At 39.2% G+C, this 21253-nt stretch overlaps 1 protein-coding gene across 6 annotated transcripts in view; it reads left to right on the top strand.

Moving 5' to 3' along the window:
- Positions 1-21253, top strand: part of LOC23687649 (transcription factor hamlet) — a 453938-nt gene that overhangs the window by 312248 nt on the left and 120437 nt on the right. For all 6 annotated transcript variants that reach the window (XM_021847868.1, XM_011495189.2, XM_021847871.1 and 3 more), the window contains exons 2-3: positions 4709-4869; positions 4933-5106. In XM_021847868.1, the coding sequence (XP_021703560.1) occupies positions 4709-4869; positions 4933-5106 (335 nt within the window). The remainder of the gene's footprint in view (positions 1-4708; positions 4870-4932; positions 5107-21253) is intronic.

Raw genomic sequence — 21253 nt, 5'->3', positions numbered from 1 at the left:
ATAATTAAAAAAAACTGGCATTTTTCGTTAAAAAATCATGTTTTTGTTCAGTTTTTGCTGAAAAACTTGGTCAAGACATATTATAAGTGAAATGTGATGTATGAAAGGTTTGAAACCAATTGAATTAGCTTCAAAATCATATAAAAAGATTTGGAATCGGTTGAGTAATCATGAAGTTATGGTCAAACAAAGTTGAAATTTTTAGAAAAATGAGGAAATTTTTTGAATAAATTACTTATAACTAAAACTATTTTTGATTTTAGACAAATTTGATGTTCTATAGAGTTTTCATAAATTTAATTTTGAAGGTATTGATGCTAAAAGTTTCAAAATCGGTGGGAAAATAACAAAGTTATGTTTACTTTACTGAAGGTCATTTTTCATAACCTGAAAATTTACCTTCAAGACGCTTGCGCCACCTCTAAATTTCAATATTTTTGGCTCAGATTTTGAGGTTTCTCTTTTAATGTGATTAGAATTCAGTAGAGCAAACGAATTTTTGGTTTTGAGAACTTTTGAAAAATAAGCCGCACCCTACTGATCAGTCGCACAAATGGATCGGCAAAAGGCTTGGAATCCACCATTCCCATGTGTTCTGCGTTGTGAAGATGTTCCAGGGGACGAAGACCATCGAGCGGCGCGCTGGAAGCGTCCGAAAACCGAAAACGGTATACCCAGAAAGAACCTTTCCACCCGAGACGTGGCCAAAAAGGTCAATTCGTCGAAGTGGTTCGTCCACAGACCATGAAGTGGGCTGGGCTACGTCTTTTCAAGGTCAGGAAAGGTGCCAAACCGGACTGACAAGCAAAACTTCTTTTTCTTCTTCTTTCTGGTATTACGTCCCCACTGGGACAGAGCCTGCTTCTCAGCTTAGTGTTCGTATGAGCACTTCCACAGTTATTAACTGAGAGCTTACTGTGCAAATGACCATTTTTGCATGCGTATATCGTGTGGCAGGTACGAAGATACTCTATGCCCTGGGAAGTCGAGGAAATTTCCAACCCGAAAAGATCCTCGACCGGTGAGATTCGAACCCACGGCCCTCAGCTTGGTCTTACTGAATAGCTGCGCGTTTACCGCTACGGCTATTTTGATAAGCAAAACACGGTGATCAAATTGCGTGCGCGGAAGCTGTACCGTAAGTGACTGGTCTTTAGGCCGTCCCTTATTTTTCAAAAATGCGAAATGTTATAAGTTTGTAAAGTGCTCGTTTTGGTAAGAAAAAAAATCAGGTTAAAATTTGAACTTCGTACGTGGACGCTAAGTGGTCCCCCAACGGCCCTGAAGGTATAGGGCATAGATGACCCCGTGCGCAAAAACGAGCTCGCTGCTCTAGTGCACGCAGCATGAGTACGAAAAGCCACCAATAACAAATTGTCCTGCGCGCATTGATAATCAGCATAGAAGTTTGTTTTCTTTGTGATGATTCAAATATTACGTAACGCAAAATTTGCCAATTTTAGACCCTCTTCCTCCCCCATATAACAGCTTTTGTATGAAAAATTTAAATATTTTGTATGGACTGTTAAATTGCGGAAAATCCCCTCCCTCCCCCTGTTGCGTTACGTTATATTTGAACGATCCCTTTGTAGTTATGAGTTGAATGTCAGTTATTTTACTAAAAATTGTAGGCTGATTATCAATTTGTTACTAGTGGCTTTTCGTACTCATGTTGCGTACACTAGAGCAGCGAGCTCGATTTGGCGCACGGGGGTCATCTACACCTAATACCTTTAGGGTTGTTGGGGGACCACTTAGCGTCCACGTACGGACTTTAAATTTTTCCTGATTTTTTTCTTACCAAAACGAGCACTTTACAATGACGAACTTATAAGATTTCACATTTTCGAAAAATGAGGGACGGCCTACTGCTCATGCCAGGCTGTCTCGTCGTGGACAACGAGACATACATCAAGGCGGACACTAAACGAATCTCCGGCCTCGAGTTTTTTGTCGGTACGTCCCACATGGAGGTTCCGGAAGAGAGATATGGACAAATTCGCGCAGAAGTACCTGTTGTGGCAGGCGATCTGCGAGTGCGGACGGTACAGCAAGCCGTTCGTAACAATCGGCATCATAATCGGGTAGATTTATCGAGAGGAATGCTTGCAGAAGCGCTTGCTGCCCTTCCTCCGTTCTCACCGTGGTCCCACGCTGATCTGGGCGGATCTCGCTTCGTGCCATTACGCCAAGCCGGTGATGGATTGGTATGAAGCGAAGGGCGTTAATGTGGTCCCGAAGGAGGCAAACCCGCCAAATACCCCAGAACTTCGTCCGATCGGAAAGTTTTGGGCGATAATGAAGAAGAAGTTAAAGAAAAGCGAAAAAACTTTCAAACCCGATCAAGCTTTAAAGAAAAACTGGGAGAAATTGTGTAATAAATATTAGCAAAGCCTCGCCCAAGATCTCATGAGCAGTGTTAAGAGACATGTACGAGGGGGAGGAAATTCAATAAATAAAGTATGCTAAAACATAGCTAGGATATAGTTGTTAAATCCCTGAAAATTTGAGAAGTATCCGAATTAAAATGATCATTATTGTGTGTCTCATTTTTTCCGAGTCCAGTCTTTAATTTTCACAAATGCTGAAATTTGAAGAAGACAGAAAACTGAGCAGATATAACTGTACTGGAACTCTGGAAGACTTTGTTGAATTGACATACCATCTCTAGCGGTCCATGATCGGAAATGTATCGCAAGTTGAAACAAGTTTGACAAATCAAGCGTGTGCTAGAAAAAGGGCGTAATTCACATAATTGATTTCTCTTCATCGAGCCTCTCTTCTATCAATAAAGATGATAAGATGCAAGTTTGTCAGCATTTTATCACCTCAGATCGCAAGATTGCTTCGCTATCAAGTGGTCTGAAGAGAAAAATGCTAACAGACCTGCTTATTTAATTGTTTATTTACTGATTCAACGGACTTCTATGGTCTAATTGAACGATGAAACTTAATCCTAATATTACATACAACGGAAAACATTTAGCTATACAGTAAGAGAACAACTATTATCACAATCTTCACGAAGAACACATACGACGCATTAAAGCCAATTCAATCAATCACAGTGGTTCCCAAACATAATCACGGAATTCTCTAAAACTTAATCCAGCCGAAAAAGTACTCGACAGGAGTGCGACTGATTTAAGGCGAACGTTGCCTCCGACTTTAAACGAGATGTAAGGCAACGATGTCGAATCTTTCCAAGCGGGTACGAGCTTCTTGATCACGGCATCCTCTGTGCCTAGCGAATCGTTGACCAGCTTCATGATTTGTTGCTCAGTAACGCAGTTTTTCACTCTTGTTATGAATAACAAGAATCGATCATTTGGCGACCTCTCTTCCTCTATACTGCCGAGACAGTCTACGGGGTTTGTACTTTGTTGAATTTCAGGTAGAGTAAATAGGGATGACTCTGCAAGCGGACGATTTGCTTTTGATTCCTCATCGACATCAGTGGATTCGGCACGAATTGCAGTACCATACAAAAGTGATTGATGTAAGGCTACTATTTGCTCCTTCAGTTCGGCAATTTCACTATCGATGCGAGCAATCTCGGTTGGTTTCGGTGTAGTAGATTTTACAGTCACACTGTTGAGATCATTGCGATCATTTCTCATTTTGCGTATCGTACTGATACACAGATCACACATCCACCAGAAATTTGAAACTTGACGGTACTGCATGATACACAATTTCACACAAGCAGCGTGGAATACATTGTTGCAGAAACCTTCACAACCAATACAATCAGCACCATGGACGATAGCTTCTGAGCACTTTTTGCATGTCGATGTAGTTGCATTTGAAGACATCTTCAGTTTTCGGTACCGAACAACAGTAACTTAAGTCCCCAGATTAAGTGGATAGCAAGCGTTCACGTGAAATTACCGTATCGATGTCTCAACAAAAATCGATTAAACTAACTCTTCATGCACTTATTGCAATTATTGGCGGCAAGAAACACGCGATAATGAGGAATTAAGGCAACGAAAAAGATTCACTTCGCGATCGTAAGACGCACACACAGAAACTGTCACCTTTATTCACACAAGAGAGGATCGATGAAGAGAAATCGATAAAGCTACTTACGCTCTTGTTCTAGCTAACGCTTGAAATAAGAGCAGCGAACGAGAGTCCCAAAACGAGAGCGATAATGAAATCATTCTTTCTATTTTGTTTACCATTGGGGGAAGATGTATTATTTTACTGCACGATAAAAGATCCCCGAACATTCAATAGCAATAGTGTCCCCCAGGTTTGAAGCTTGTTTAGAGGGAGGTTTTATCATGCACTCCTATCCCCGCGATCTAACCAGAGCTGTAGCAGTTTACGATAAATATGCTCTCATGATGTGCTGCAAATCATGATTGTTACCGAGAGCGATAAGTGTAACATTCTCTCAATTTTCTCTGGTTTCAATCCCTGATCTTTACGAATGTACTCTCAGACAATTGCGCAAGTTTGTTCTTATGATTCCAGCTCTGCAGTACGCCGTCAATCTCTGACTAAGCCTGTTTTATAAGAGAAAGACATTTAATACAATTCAAGCATGTGATTAATCACAAACGATGTTATTATCAGCTTTACGATATAGATTTCTTGAGCATTATGATTATGACACATTTCCTTTCAATCCAGATCTGTTCCAAACATTGCATTTCATTTAGGTTCTAACGCGCGTTCTTCCGTCATCTATTTCTAACAGGCAGCAGCGGTGACGAGTCGGACTCTTCGCGAGGGGTCCCTTCCAACCTAGAAGTGCCTCCGGGACTGCAGGTGATCCCACTAAACCACCTGGTCATTCACAACGGCAACGGAGCTGGAAATGGTACATCAGATGAGCAGTCCCAAAACGAGCGGTTAAAGGTAGGTCACCTACTCGGATCTTCTATGGATAGATCAATTGAAACTCTTCCGTTTCATCCCCAGCAACTACAAACCGCCGAACAGTTCCTGAGGCAGATGGCCCGATTGCAGCGGCCACCCCCGCCGGACCTGGACATCCGCAATGGTTCGGTGGTGGCGTGTAAGCTCATCCCCAAGGGCACCCAGTATGGGCCCTTTTTGGGGAAGTTTTTCCGGGACTCGTTGAACCGACTGGAGGTAAGATCAAAGGTCTGGCAGTAACTTCGTAGACAGTTCAACATATCCACAGAACAATAGTGGTTTCCGGGTTGGGTACGATGTTTTGATTTAAGTCACACCCTCCCCTGAGTGAAGGAACAAAAAGGGCGAGAAAATTAAATCAGAAATTGCACCACCACCAAGTGCTTAGTAACGACAAGGACGACAACGCACAGTGGCGGAATGTCGGACAAAACTAAAAATTTATCTTGTTGATAATGAATCTTAAAGCTGTTTAGTGGAATATCTATAAGAAAATGAAAACTTTGATCTCAACGGTAAGGCCGTCTCAGATTTTGATAAAAATGATAAAACAGAGCAGAGGGAGCGGAATTAAAAGGTACACGGTACTCCATCTACTTTTAAGTTTGTCTATTGAAATAGGTATAATTTTAAACGGCAGTATTTAAAACATGCCCTTCTTTAAATTGTACATTTTGTTAAGATACACATGTTTGCGAAATAACATATTTCAGTGAAACCGATTCTTTTCAATATATTTCCAAAATATATTTATGACATTTTTGATAAAATAAGAAATTTTCGTTGCACAGTTAATTAATGATCAAGTAGGTAATTCCCGCCTGTTAGGTTGTTATTATTAGGTTAGGTAATTCGTGCTGTTATAAGGTTTTGACGTTGTGGAGTTTACATGTACACGACGAAACACGTGTCACGCTTGAATTGAAATGGAAACTGCGAAACGAACTTGGTGTTTCAAAGCTAAGTAAAATCTATGTTAAATAATCTGTTTTGACTATGACTGAAAATACGAAATTTGTGTGGAATTTAATGCCAGAAATAGTATACTGATTGGTCAATTTTTCAGTCATATTTGACAAGTGTTGAGGTTTAGACCAAATTTTGTATGGAAGTCCGCCACTGTGTCCCGGAAGGATGGGATCCCCTTCCGCGTCCACTTTCCAGAAAAGGCTTTTATTCTCTCTGTCAGCGCACAGGGTGCTCTGCGTTCCGGATCGTTGGGAGTTCATCATCGTGGCTTCTGTATTTTCCGGGATGGAAGGAACGTCATTAAGACAGATGATGCCAAGGACACCGTCGTCGTCGTCGTCGGCTAAAAGCTGATGTAGTCATTATAATTTTATGAACGAGATGTGATAATCGAAAGGGATTTTGAAAGTGGAAGACGGCAGAGAACAAGCTTGAGGAAGGAGTTTCCTAGGAAATTGTGCTGTTGTCGACGGGGATTCGTTTGTTTCCGATGTTGTCTAGGGAGTTTGATGTCGAACAATTATTTTTGCGGTGGAATTTTTGTAGGGGTGGTCCGTAGGAGGGGTTTGGACTGAGTTTGGCTTTTAGCGCCAATTTGGGAGATTAAAGAGTATTACGGAGTGTAATCGCATGATTGCAGATAGGTGGAATCTGGGCAAAATTTAATAGACCCAGATTAGATCTGTGAGCCGAAATATGTTTGGTATTGAATCTTTGAGCTATTTAGTTGAATAAAACCGAATTTAGTACTATTTCTAATTAATTCCAACTAGAGTTATTATCCTTTGACAGATACACGCATTTCCACCTCCACTGTAAGGCCGTCTTTAGTGGCATCTACTAGTTTCGACTTCTAGTCTGAAGGCGTCCTTACAGTTGAGGTCGAATTACTAACATCTGTCAAAGGATACCAGTTCTAATGGAATTAAATGGAATAGTTCTAAATTCTGGAAGTCACTAAAGGATACCTGGCTAAGTTCTAAGAGACTCCAGTAAGAATTTCTGAAGGCTACCAGAAACACTGGAGGTTGGAAAAATTTTTAAAGACATATAAGGAAGAATCTCTGACGGCGCACAGCTCCAATCCAGAACAGCTTCGTTTCAAATCCTTCTCGCTGAAGCTGTCAAAATCATATTATCGGTTATCAATTTCAATCACCGAACCGTGAGTTGCAAGTGTGTTGAAAATTGCTTCCATCCTTCTCGTTCCGATGCTGATGCAATCCACCGCAGAAAACAACTGTTCCGAATGGATTTCGGTGCTAATCGAGCGTGCGATATGAAGGCCGCTGAGCTGAGCTGACTGGAGGCAGAAATAGAGTGAGGGCACCGGGAAGATAAGGCACACCACTTGTGATTGCACAGATTGATAAATGATGTTTTCTCGTCCGTTTGGTTGGGTTTGGGTGTAAAGCTGCACATGATTCTATGTAATTATTGGATCAAAATCGGGGCTCCCGAGATTGATATCCCAGTGTCAGCAGTCAAAATCATTCGGGAGCCATTTTTATATCGGGGATCCATTGGTCACATCTTTTGGATCCATTTTATGATGACGATTGATGCGAGGGAGTGTACTTTATCGAATTATGACCAAAAGCCAATCCAGAAGTCACAATAACGGCAATTAGAATACGTTTCGAATTCCTATCCCCCTTCTGATATTGTAAAAGTGATAAATCATGCTCGGTGAGCGAATTGACCCCTCAGTCAGTCAGCATGTTCGCACACTTGACCCCTCTCGAGGCTGGGTTGGCATCATTATGGACATTGGAGGAGTCATCAAGCCTGTTGGAAATTGTTCACGGCATGAATTGTGCAATACTGCCATAAAAATTCGACCTTTTGCCTGAAAGCTTGGAAGAGGGTGAATTTGGAAAGTGGGAGAGAGGATGTATCATTTTGTTACTGAGGAAGGATATTCGTTACAGCTGCAGGAATTACTCTGGGCTGTTGATATCTTGTTATTACCGCTGAAAATCTGGTTTGTAAGCCCCTAGAGCCAGTGCTGTAAATATTCGACATTTCTGGGGTCGTTTTGTTTCCATGGTCATAAGTCAACTCAACCGCTACCGTCACATTTCACAAACAGCATGATCGGTAGAATAAGCATCAAGGAATAGGAAGTCGTTGAAATGTATGTCGTCTGACAAGATAAAATTTTCATAAATCATACACGCAGCGAACTGGACTATCGAAATTCATACATATTGCCTTATGAAAGATGGAACAATTATCGCAATACGAACGCTTTATGTATCGTTTTAGCATCACTCCATACCAAGGCGTTGATAGGCGCGGGGTGTACGCACGAGCCTATCGATCGCAAGGTCCTTGGTTCAATTCCAGGTTGCTGCGAAAACTATTTTTGTTTTCAAATTTCGGTTTCATAAGGCAAATTTATGAATTTCAACCCGATTCCTTGTGGCGAATTTTCATAAGGGGTTCCTATGTTTATCGATAGTACATTTGCCTGAGTGTAAGTTTAGCATAGATTTCAGAGATGACGGATCATCATCAACAAAGATGATCAATTTTTGCTTGTTATGTAGAATGTGACACCCATGCAGTAAAAGCAGCTCTTATTACGGAAAAAAAATTGAAATAAACAAAACCTCACCGTTTTCTGGCGATGCCATAGTGGTTAGCTGCATTCAAATGATATTATTCATTCGTACGTCATGGTGTGAATGCTGAAGGCTAGGCTGACGATTGTCACCGAAAACGTGTCAACTACCATGATTACTAACAAAACTTCTGAAGCGAATATAAGCAGTGATAAATATCAGAGTTTTGCCATCTGAGGTGTAGAACGTTAATGGTAAGAAGGTCAATTTTTATATGAACAAAATCAAAACGTTAAGATCTGTAGTGACAACCGAATTTGTTCATTTGGAACCATAGGAGCTACTGCGAATGTTCGAGCGATATAGATCATGGATGAAAAAAGCAGCAGCAGAAACAGAACCAAGTTTACTTCGTATAACACGATAAGATATGTGATAGAAACTTCATATATCATATAAAATGTGAACAATTTAAGTAGATATTTTGATAAGTCTGCGTAAAACTCCAGAAATTTTTCCAAGGGTACCTCCAGGAAATCCTGTAAGGGATGGTACACAAATTATGTCATGGTAATTTTCGAATTTTTCCAGAAATAACTTTCCTTATAAAATGTCTCTTTAAAATAACGATACATCCAAAACCATCTCCTAAGTTTTCTCATAGTAATTTCTTACAGAGGTTTTTCTAGGAATTCCCCCAGATATTTCTCCATGGTTTCCTTCAGATTTTCCGTCAGGAATTCTTCTTGAAAAACCGCTCAGGGTTTCCGTAAAGAATTTCCCCAGAAACATATTCAGGCATAAGTTCTTGGAAGAATTTCTCCAGGGTTCTTCCAGGGGTATTTCCAGGAATTCATTAACCAACGCCTCTAGAAATTTCTTCAAGAATACCTGCAGGGTTTAACCCAAATATTGTTTCTCATTGATTTTTCTTCACGATTTCCTTCATTACTGGGACTTCTCCAAAAATTTGTCCCGTATTTCGTTTATGAATTTCTCTAGATATTTCCAGGAATTTCTCCAGGAACTCCTTCGGACATTTTTCTAAGGATTCCGTCAGGAATTTGTTCATTTGTTCTACCAGGGAACAGTTTATCTTTTTCACCATGTTTCGAAAAACCTAAACATCTGTAAAGAAATAACAATTAAGAAATCACGATATTGCTCAGGTAACCAATAAGCACTTAAATAAGCTACTAAATAGATTGTTTTAAGCATTTTTACTAGGGGAAAAGCGCTAATTTTCGACCCACCAGAATCTGTACCAATTTTCGGATTTCCATACAAAGTAGACCCTTAATCGTATGGATGGGTCAAAAATTAGTGCTGGGTCGAAAATTGGTGCTTTTCCCCTACTTGCAGCTTGATTGCTTAGCAGCCTTGAATCAGCATAATCACTGCTGTCAAAATTTACAGGTTGTTATAAGCATTTCAAGGACTGTTCTGGGTTTGGAGCCCTCGAAATACTTTTCAACTACTATATGCTACGAGAGAAGAGTGCAGGTAATATGTTACTAACAAGACGGAATCACTAAGGTGACACATTATGCTCACCTACCCATTCTGGTTTTCTCCACAAAGTGAATATAACGTGTCTAACCTAAGGGATTGACCGATATTTTCCAAGGGGATTTTTTTTTCAGAAATCTGTACAGAGAATTCGCAAGAAGCGCTTGCAAAGATTCTTCGACGATTTTTTTCCAAGTCCAGGAATTACTCAGCCAGGTTTACCTTCATGCATTCTTCTAGATATTTCTGCAACGATCAACGTAAGATATTCTGTAGATGCTTCTTCGAGTTGCTTCAAGACTTTCTCCAGGTCTCCAGGTAATTGAAGAAATCTTACATGGTATTTATTTCAATTTTCTTCAGAGATTCCCTTTACGATTAATTATAAGAACACCTAACAGAATTCCTTTCGAATCAATCGAACCGGAATTCCTCAAGATCTTCTTGAGGATGAAGCTAGGAACCCATTTCGTTCCGTATCCTTAAGATTCCTAAATGATCTCAATGAGAATCCCTCACTCAGAACTCTTAAGATTTTATTGAAAGTTTTAAGGTCCATGTTAGGGATCCTTGGAGTACGCTATTAATTTTTGATCCCTTTCCGAAATCAAAGAATACTTTCAAAAAATCTCAACATTCTGATGGATTTTCTCAGATTTACAGTAGGAGCCCTGTTGGATCCTGGATTTCGAAAGAAATCCCTAGGATCTTGCAAAGAATTTTCAAAACCTCGCAGATAATCTAATGAGACTCGAACGGATCACGTTAGTAAACCCATGGTGAATTCCATGTCAACTCGATCAGTCACAGAATTGTACCATCTTCGATTTGCAGTAAATTTTGCACATGTTTTCGGTATGGCAGAATAAAAGTTTTCTTATGATAAATTGATTATTGTTCCTCAAGTATAACTTTTCGAAATTACCTTTGAATTTTAGCATGCTACTCACTTGCTTCAAAACTTTTGGTTTCAGTGAGGCATGTTCTACAGAGAAGTAGTAGTGAACTGTTTGGTCTGCAGTAAAACAATATACACTGAATTTTTTTTTTATATTTTGTATCATGAAAAACATACAAATACATACATACATTTTTAAATTACACTGATACCCTATTATTGATATAAATTTAATGCAAAAATGTAATATTTAAAAAAAGGCAATTTTCATTAGTTATTCACGATTCTCCATCAAGAACAAAAAGTTTTCTCGAGTTTAGGCCATACTTCTATACTGACTGATTTATTTTTATGGAGAATCGTGAATAACAATTGGCAATGGTCTGTTTTATTATTTTATTAACGAATTTTTGCATCAAACTTGAAATAACTCGAAAATTGCTACTTATACACGGAAAAAAAATCCGTTTCCGAATTCATCAACAAAAATTCATGAATTCATAAAATGTTATGTTTCATGATATCATGACTTACAGTCATGAAATCGTGACTATTATACAAGAATTTGTATGCTTACACAAAGGCGTTACACAAATCTAACTGTCATTTTCTGCGCCTTAGTGAACGTGTCTCATGGCGATCGGTGATGTTTGCTAGTGAAATTATGAAAAAAGTTTTGATTTTGATAAAGTTTAAGTTCTTCGGAACTTTGTCATCATATCGATGCCATCGTTCCAAAATGTACTTACCTCTTCCTGACTATGTAGAACCGGGCAACGATTGACTTTGAGCGAAGATTTTGCCTGACAGCTTTTCAGCACAAAAATCGGAATCATAAATTATAGGCATCTAAATAAATGAAAAGTGCTCGTATTTCCATGAACTGTGTTCATGATATCATATCCTGCTTCATGATTTCATGACCGAGATTGCTACTTTTCGCATCAAAAATAAGAATCATAAATTACTAAATGACTAAATCCATGAATAGTGCTTATGTTTCCATGAATATTATTCATGTTTCCAGCATACATGCTTCATGATTTGAGAATTAAAATTGACGTTTTTCTTCGCTAAAAATTGAAAACGTAACGTACAACCGGTGTTACAGTTAAATGCTTCATGATTTCATGACTTGGTCATGGTGTATTTTCATAACATGAAAACGCACCTTCCTCCTGAAATCATGACTCTTTCTCCCGTTTTGGAAGGCCGCATTATTATCCGTGTAGAGAAGTTATCATGACAATCATTACTCAATATTTCGATTGAATTTCTCAAGAACCTTTTGAAGAAATCTTGAAGATTCCGTGCGAAATATTCATACACTGTATGCTGCTAGGCATCCTAGTGGATTAGCTCAAAGCTCCCGGGCGCCTGTTAGAATACTCAAAATTCCGCTAAAAATTGCAGAAGTCTGCTTGAAATCCTCAGATTCCTTTGGGATAATTAGGAATCGTCAAAATCCCCAGAATTCAGCTCTAAACATTCAGCACTGTTCTTAGAATTCACAAGACCCAGATACACGGGGTAAATCAGATTCCGAAGTAGTGCTTCACAACTCATGAAATTCATAAATTTGTTGGGTCATGATATCAGGAGCATAAAAAAATGGCTTCCGGAGTCATAACTATGATCCTTCATAAGCGTAACATTCAGAGTGACAACACTAAGCGGTGCGCTTTGCTTCGATCACCCATTATTCATCTCGACAGTTTGTTAGTGTGGTAAAGTATGTGGCTCACAAGCAGTAGGTTCTTGGTTCGCATCTCGCTCTAGCACTATTTTTTATTTGGTCGTTTATAACGGATCATCATGACATCATGAGCCCAAATCTTGGTGTATTTTAAGGGGGCAGGATCCGTCATTGATTTCGGAATTTTCAAAAGCAGTTTTTTTGTTCAAAATCAAGAAAATTTACATGAAAATGTGTTCACTGTATGCTACTCTCCAACCGAAACACAGTGAACACATTTTCATCGAATAATTTTCAGTTTTAAACCAGAAAACTGCTTTTGAAGTTTGGATGATGACGATGATTACGATGACGGAGCGTTGAGCGTTAATAAGATAAAAACACACTGGAATCATGATATTATTAGTTATAACTTTGTTTTTGGATTCTGATTTCATCCCGTGTAAGAATCTAAGGAGCTCAAATACATGGTGAAGAGATTTTAAGATGTTCAAGATTAAAAATTCTGAAAATTTCCAAAATAATGCTATCAAAATCCACATTCCCACAAGAAATTCATGATGGCTTTCGGTGATGACTGTCAAGTTTCCGTTAAACATTTGATTTTTATCGCTCTCCGCTGTTGTTATTGCAATCCGTTAATATAATAATTCTATTGCTACTTATCAAAATTGCTGTTCTTCAACAAATTCGTACAACTTTCCATCTAATTCGCTCAGGATATCCCTTGACAACAATCCAACCGCAATTTCCCGCACCAAATACCTCTTTAAAATACATCTCCCTATCCCGTTCAGTGATTTCCCTACGCCCAGCTTCATCATCAACTTGACTTTAATTTTCCATCAGCCTCACGCTGAAAGGGGGAGAAAATCAATTGCCCTTAAACTGCTTAATGCCCAGAAACTTCCCACACGACGACACCCTCTTCTCTCGTGTGCACTTCGACTGTTGCTCCGGGGACTCCTCTAATGTGGGAAATATGTTCCGATCTCCACCTCTCTCTCTTGGGCAGATGCCCTCCGGCTTTTAGCCACTTTCGGTGGGTCGTAACTTCAATCCCCTCCGGCAAGCATACCGCCGTATCATTGCTCAATTTTGATTAAATTATCGGAGGAGTGCTTTCGGAAAACCAATCCACTGCCATGAGAAGATTTTTCTTGTCTGAAATGGATCAAGGAAAGAATAACATCCCATCCGAATCCGAAAAAAGAAACCATCCGTTTCCAAGTGCTCGCAGGCCCAGTACACAATCAATCGATAATTGGAAACGCGTTATGAATTTGTAATGTCCTCTTCTGTCGAATTGCCCGAAAACCGTAATTACTTGTTTATTGATTCCCAAAGCTGTGCGACACTGAAGGTTTGACAGAATATGCAAATTGCTTCTCGGTTGCCGTTGGCAGCCTTCTCTGGTGATGTTCGTGGCAAACTTCCAAGGACGACGCAAACCCGGGGACAATGGCTTTCTGAATAGAATTGACATTCTTGATTGACAGCTCTGAGGCTTCCCCGATCGGCGGGATCTGGAAGGATCAGGCAATCACGAAATTGATTTCCCCATTGTCACCGGGAAGAATGAGGGAAGGTGGTTCATGCCTCTGCGTGAGCGATAGCGCCTACGTTCATTGCGTAATCAACCCTGGCTAGGGATATTGAGCCTCTGAGTGGTGGTACAATGTGTAGGCGTCACCGATTAATGGCTACCAATTAGTCACCGCAACGGAAACTGACCACCGGACTGGACAAAACCCATCCAGTGACGACGCACACAAACGACAACGATGTTGGGTGACACAGACACAAGCTGTTAACGATGGAAGTATTAATTGAATCCGATAAATCTCCGATTCCGTTCCAAGCGTAGAAATGCGCAACCCTTCGTACGGTTGACAATTTTTAATAACTTCATAATCAAGTGGAAAATTGGTTCCATCCTTTGACGATGACGGGAAGCAAAGACGACGACGCAGTATTATTCATGCACGGGTGTGCGGTTTCGTATCGTCACTTGACTTCAGAGTCTCATCCTTCTTGACGGCTTCCTAAATAAACACTCGATTGTCAGCTGTAAGAGGGCGCTCGTTGTATTCCACAACTGTCGAGATGCGGCTCGCTTGGAAGGGCATCCATCTGTGACGAGATGGGATCCTTGTCGCAGTGAGAGATGCACTTATCTTCTACTCAACGGGATTATGTCAGGATGGGCGCTTGGGATTTGAGATGCTACAGTTACGCTATTATGGAGGTGCTTATGATTCTTTCGAACTGATATTCTGTCTGTTGAGCTACATGCCATCTTTCAAGGTTTTACGTTCGCATTACAATTTGGCCTATCACTTCAACTGAGCATTACAGCAATTATTGATTGAATTGTTTTCTTTGCCTGCCATGGCATAATTTGCATATTGCCCAAAAAAAAATTTCCTGTCCAAAAAGACTCTCAACTAGAGACCAGGATTTTCGCATGAGAAAAATGCTCTTATCATGTATGACATCCCACCCCACCAGATTAAATGCAAACAGCTCATCAACGTCAAAACTATCGTTTTTTTTGTACCGCGATTGAGTCTAGCCATAATGCTATTCATGCGGCACACAATTAATGGCCTTTTTGTGGTCATCAGCCATGCGTGCAATTATACGATACGTGTTTCACATTTATATAGAGAAAAAAATCTTCTCTACTAGTTGTTTAACAATCACAACATGTTTTCCACTTTTTTGCATCCAAACCCTAATGAGAAAAATCGACTCCATTGCGGTCACAGGCCTCGTTTTTGTGACAAATTAATTCCGGATGAAAAATCGGAATACATCATCAACAGAAGTTGTTCCTGTGTGTGGTTGGTGCAGAGAAAAAAAAAGCTCCCACATGCACTCAAATTAAAATTAAAAAGTTGCAATAAAATTATGATTAAAAATTCATGCTCCAATACAGCAACTCACATGTTTACGGTCGGTCGTAGTCATTTGGGATAAGCTACCGGTGGGTACGGTTGGGGATAAGAACTCTGCAGTCTCAAACGAGAGAATTGAGCCGTTCTTCAAAGAGCTCCACGGGTCGCCTCGTTTCGATTCTGCAAATCCAACTTTCGACGAGCAAACGTGTGCGCACATCAAAGTTATCGACGAAAAGTTAGAAGCCAAGCTTTTTTGCATCCAGGGACACACAATATGGTACAATGATAGAAACGTGTACCGAGGGTTAGGGCGATTCAAATAGGAGATTTTTTTTTGGATACAGTGGGATTCCGTTTTTGGCAACAAAGTTGAAATTTTCAGTTGCCAAAAACGGAACCGTGCCAAAATCGGAACCCATATTTCAAATTTTATTTTTCAACTATTGGTTTTGAAAGCATCATTACAATGTAAATACATCATTTTTATGGAATCATAAGGCGTTGAGACTTCGAAAAGGTTCACTTCGAATCATTTTCCCGAAGGGTTATACTATGCTATGAATCTATAGCTCCTTAATATTAAATCTGGCAAACGATTTTCTGGTCGCGTTTTTACGCCTCAACGTCTTCAATTATTTTTTAGAAGCTTTATGCATAATGTTTGTATAAGAGGGCCTTGTAAAACCAATAATCGCATAGGTGACTTTTATTGAAGAACTGGACATTTTCTTAAAACTATGAGAGAAAACGAAAACAAAAATGTTTTCTTTTAAAGACGTATTTGCGAATCAAATGCGCTGGGTATTGCAAAACGGCTGACCTTTTTTCTAATTAAATGAACATTTAAAATCAGTTTAACTTTTGGACTTTAGCATAAAATCCGAAAAATTCGCAAGTTTAGAATTGCTCCTTCAATTTATGTTTCTGATAAAGTAAAGCATTTTATAATGAATGGTTGACTGTATCAAAAGGGCAAACATAAACATGAGAAGATGCATAAATGGCTTATACTTGTGTAGAATTTAATTTTTACTAGAAATAATTTTTAATTCAGCTTGATATATGTTTTACACCTGCCTTATGAAATCAACTGAAATTTACAGGATCCTGTTATGAAACCTCAAGAACCTTATAGGAATCTTCAGGTTCTCATAAGAAGTCACAGAAAAAAACGCTTGAGCTCTGAAGAATCTTGTCAAGCATCCTTAGGATCTCGCATAGAGTTCTCAGGATCTTGCTAAGGATTTTGCTATGAGTTAACATCTTGGAATTCCGCTGCGATGTTGCCGTAAATTCTCAAGTCTCCGATGAAAAAAATTAAAAGTTTATTATTATTAGGCTACCACTAGCACACCTCAAATTCCTCTGGGAACCTTTTCAAAATCCTCAAGTTTTTGCCAAAAATATTAAAAATACTACTAGAAATTCACATTATCCCGCTTAAAATTTACAGACCAAAAGATTTAAATTTACAGAATTTAAGACGCCCTAGAGTTTATTAGGAACCACCAGATTTTGGACATAATCCTCCATAACCAGTTATACATTCTAACAATCCCTCAAGAAGCTCTCAGTGTCCACTTGGAATCTGCATATATCCTCATGAATTCGTGAAAATTTCTGAAAAGTCCCACAAGAACGAAGAATCCCTTAAGGATTCTCCAGGGTACAGTTAGGAAACTCATAGACTCAGCTTGTAAGGAACATTTTGATGATGTTGAGACCCGTATCCTTTATTAACAATCTTGTACAGAATTCTGGATCGTCTCTTAACAAATCTAACGCCTTAAAGAGTCTATAGAAAAGAGAGAACGTAGCTTTAAATAGTTGACGCAGAAAGATCAATATACACACCAATACCACAGACAAAAAGTAAAAACACTCTCAGTCGTATTTATCGCACGCTTCAATGGTATTATTTAAAATTAATTGTAGTTTGGACAGTATTCGCATTTGTCACGATATTTAATGAAATTTATAAAAAGTTATGATACACGACATTTTGCTGTACATATTTGTATCTATATTGCGGTGTGTTTTTACATACGCAATGTATATAAATCCATAATGATAAACACAGCGAGACAAAATTTATGATTGTAACTGTGTGAGTCATAGATTCTTCGTTGCTCTTATGTCGGTACTGGTGCTTTGTTCGAACAAGCTGTTCCAAATCCGAAGAGCAGTGTTTTTTTTATTGTATCACCTACTGGCAGACTCAAGTGGGCTGGTCACTCAATATGAATGCCTATGAAAAAAGAATGGTCTTAAGTTGAGATACTGGTGGAGATTATTGGTCTCATGAAAAGTTGCCTATGTATGACCAATGACCATTCTGAACTAAATGAGCGCGTACGCGAGTCCTTAGTAGTTGGTGAGATTTAGGGAAACATCGACGAAAATGGAGATCTGGAATGTAATCGGTGTGGAGTTGACATGCTATTCAAGTGACTAAAACAACAGACACGATAATATTTACAAAAATTTACAAATTTTGATGGTATTGAAAAATGTTGCCAAAAACGGATCCATTTTGTTGCCAAAAACGGGGGGTGCCAAAATCGGAGCATGCCAAAAACGGAGCATGCCAAAAACGGAATCCCACTGTATTTCATCTTTCAATCTGCCTTACAACCCTTAAGATAAAAATGACGTTCTGTCAATTTTTCAGCCGTTTTATTAAATAAAAGAAAACTTCAATATTACTTCTAATATCAGTAGAAACATTACAATTGATGACTGGTGTTGATGGTATTATTAATAATCCAAACTTACTACTTCTACATACTAGCTTCGCTGAAGAAAATTGCTGATGAAACAAATCCTCTTTGGATTAATTTTGTTTGATTTTTTTGCAGAAGTTCACTGGATACATGGTATCAGCACACAAATAGATGAATACATTCAATTCCAAGTAACCCAGTTTGTTTCAACTCAAGAATAAACATTAGACTGATGCAAATTTTGAAGTTTCTGCTCCCCTATGCTTAAACGATGTCAGTTATGAAAAAAATCATTCTCCCAAAATTTGAAGTGATTTGGAAGAAATTTGGTTGTGCACACGCCATTTTAAGTTTATATGGAAATTGCTACGGAAAAGTCAAACCTTTTGTGTTCAGTCCTCTAACTGCTCGTAATAATAATCTATGAAAAAGTGAACATATTCTTCTCATGTGAGTTCTTCCCAGCTCCAACTTTGCTGAAGACCACATTTTGATTGGACGTATGGATAATTTGTTATCATTGATAACAAAGTCATAATCATGCTGAGATGATCTATCAATTACTTTCAGAGCAACACTGTTTTTTGCTATAGAACATAGTAGCCTGGATTACTTTGATCTATTCTACCCGCCAGGAGCACCACTGTTGCCTGCCGAGCAGTTGGTGAAGCATGCAAAATGCAAACCCACTTTATGATTATGAATAGCAATTTATCCAATCGAAATGTGGTCTTCGGCAAAGTTGTAGCTGAAAGTATTTCGTATGACTAGAATTGGTTCACTTTTTCATAAAATAATAACGAGACAGAGGGCTGAACAAAAAAGGTTGGCGTTTTCCATAGTAATCTCCATGTAAACTTCAAATGGCGTGTGCACAGTCAAATTTATTCCGAATCACTTTGAACTTTGGGAGGATACTATTTATCATAATAAAAATCGTTTAAGCATAGGGGAGCCAAAATTTCAAAATTTACATCACTCTAATAAACATATCTCTTGAAACTAATCGGAGTTGAAAATCGTTGAAAATATCACTTACAAATGCACTAAATAGCAACCCAAAAAGCGCAAGAGGCGGAGCCTGTTTGCAACATATTTATGATATAGAGAAAATGCATATTTGTTGCAAAATACGTAGAAGGAAAAAATTAAAAACCATAAACCTAAACGAGAATCGAACTCCCGACCCTAGATCATAAATCTTCTCCTCTACTCACTACTCTACCAGCTCTTCGTAAAACTGCCTCACCAATGCTCTATATAAGCGACCACAATGCTCTGTTGCAGTGTTGCATTTGAACGCGTTCAGTTTGCGTTCCAGTTCAAACCTTTGAATGAGGGATCAAGTAGGCTTGAACAATGAGCAGTTCAAAAATTTGAACCCGTGAGAGCTAAAAACTGAACGTGAAATGAAAACTGTCTTCATGGCAGATACACGACATATTTGAATGCGGAAATTTAGCAAATATGTTAGGAAACTTCAATGGTTCCATAATTTGTAATGCCATGAACTCAATATGTTCTTATGAAGTTTTTTTATGGTTTCTGCGTTGTGCATTTTGAAGTGAACGGGTCGTTCTTGGGCAGGTGCAGAATCTTGCACGAGAGTTCAATGCTTGCTAGGTTCTCGTGCAAAATTAGAACGCGTTCAGTTCACTTTTGGCTTGCGTTCAGTTTAAAATGCATCACTGCTTTGTTGCTTATTACTTTACTGCACCTTTCGCAATACAAGTTCATTAATATGGCAAAAGAGCTAAAGTTTTTGCAAAAACTTTCGCGCAACAGATGAGAAACACCATGTAAACAAACAAACTGTTGCTAGAACATGTTTTCGTTGTTACATGATACGTGAGGTGTAACGCAACTATACTGCAACTTGATTGAAACAAAGAAACTTTTAGCTGTCAAATACGGAGTTTAGTGCAACTTTCACGCAACTGGGATCAATCTTCTTGAGTTGTGGGTATTAAAACGTAGCTTGCATGCAATGCAGTTATGTTGCGGATGTTATAAATGAAAGTATATTGAAACATTACATTAAAATTGGCATTTTTGAAAAAGTTGCAAGAGTTTGTTTTGAAAGTTACAGAACATAGAGCTTGCTTGAGCTTGAGCTTGATTGGTCGCCCGTCGATGCTACTCCAGTATCGCCAGATCAGCTGCACTTACACAAGGAACCAACATTCAGTCATTCAGACTGCTTGGGACTAACAGACACCCTCAGTGTATAAGTGCTGGTGATCTCCTATTTTTAGACTATAATGGCGCCTGCCACGTCAGAATGCAGACCAATGTGGGGAAGGGGTAGGAAATGATATTGCACTTATACTAGCCCATTGTAGACCGTGGAGAGTCCGACTGCATCTACGCCAGTTCATGCGGAGTGTATGGATTGGGGGAAAGTCATGGCAGAGAGGTTTGCTTTTGTGGTTAGCAGACTGCCTATGTATTAGGCGTAAGGAAAGGCATGCGCGTGAAATAATCTTGTCCGTCTCTGGTTCTAGCGTTTGCTATGAACTTGTCCATTCATTTTTCTGTCAAATCTCATACAAAATCTACTTTTTCTCTGACAGAAATTCACTCTAGGTGAACCATTTCCCCTGGCCTATGGACCTATGCACGGATTCACTATTTGACGTTTGAGCGGTGTCGTGTTATGTATGTGACCATGGAAACCAATGAATTCGGCACCGCTCAAATGTCAAATTAGTGAACCCGTGCATCGGTCCATGGATCAATGCACGAGTTCACTATTTTGACGTTTGAGCGGTGCCGAATTCACTCGTTGCCATGGTCACGTAAATATCACGGCACCGCTCAAACGTCAGATAGTGAACTCGTGCATCGGTCCATAGTTTGAGTGTGATAGATTTAGAATGGAAGACAGAAGCAAGTGAGAGATATACAACTACAAAGTATGAGAAAAGGGACGGGCCTGGGATTGAACCCATGACCTTCTGCTTATGAAGCAGAAGCGGTAGCCATCAGACCACCAACCCCGTCTTGTGTTGAAAGTTACAGAACATATCTTGATAAACTTGACTTGATTGATGCTTGCAGAGAACATTCTCGCCGTTTCAATAATGTAAGACGTCAAA

This window comes from Aedes aegypti, chromosome 2, assembly GCF_002204515.2.
Source record: "Aedes aegypti strain LVP_AGWG chromosome 2, AaegL5.0 Primary Assembly, whole genome shotgun sequence".
NCBI lineage: Eukaryota > Metazoa > Arthropoda > Insecta > Diptera > Culicidae > Aedes > Aedes aegypti.
The sequence above is the reverse complement of the archived record's forward strand: the minus strand, read 5'-3'. Positions and strand labels throughout refer to the sequence as shown.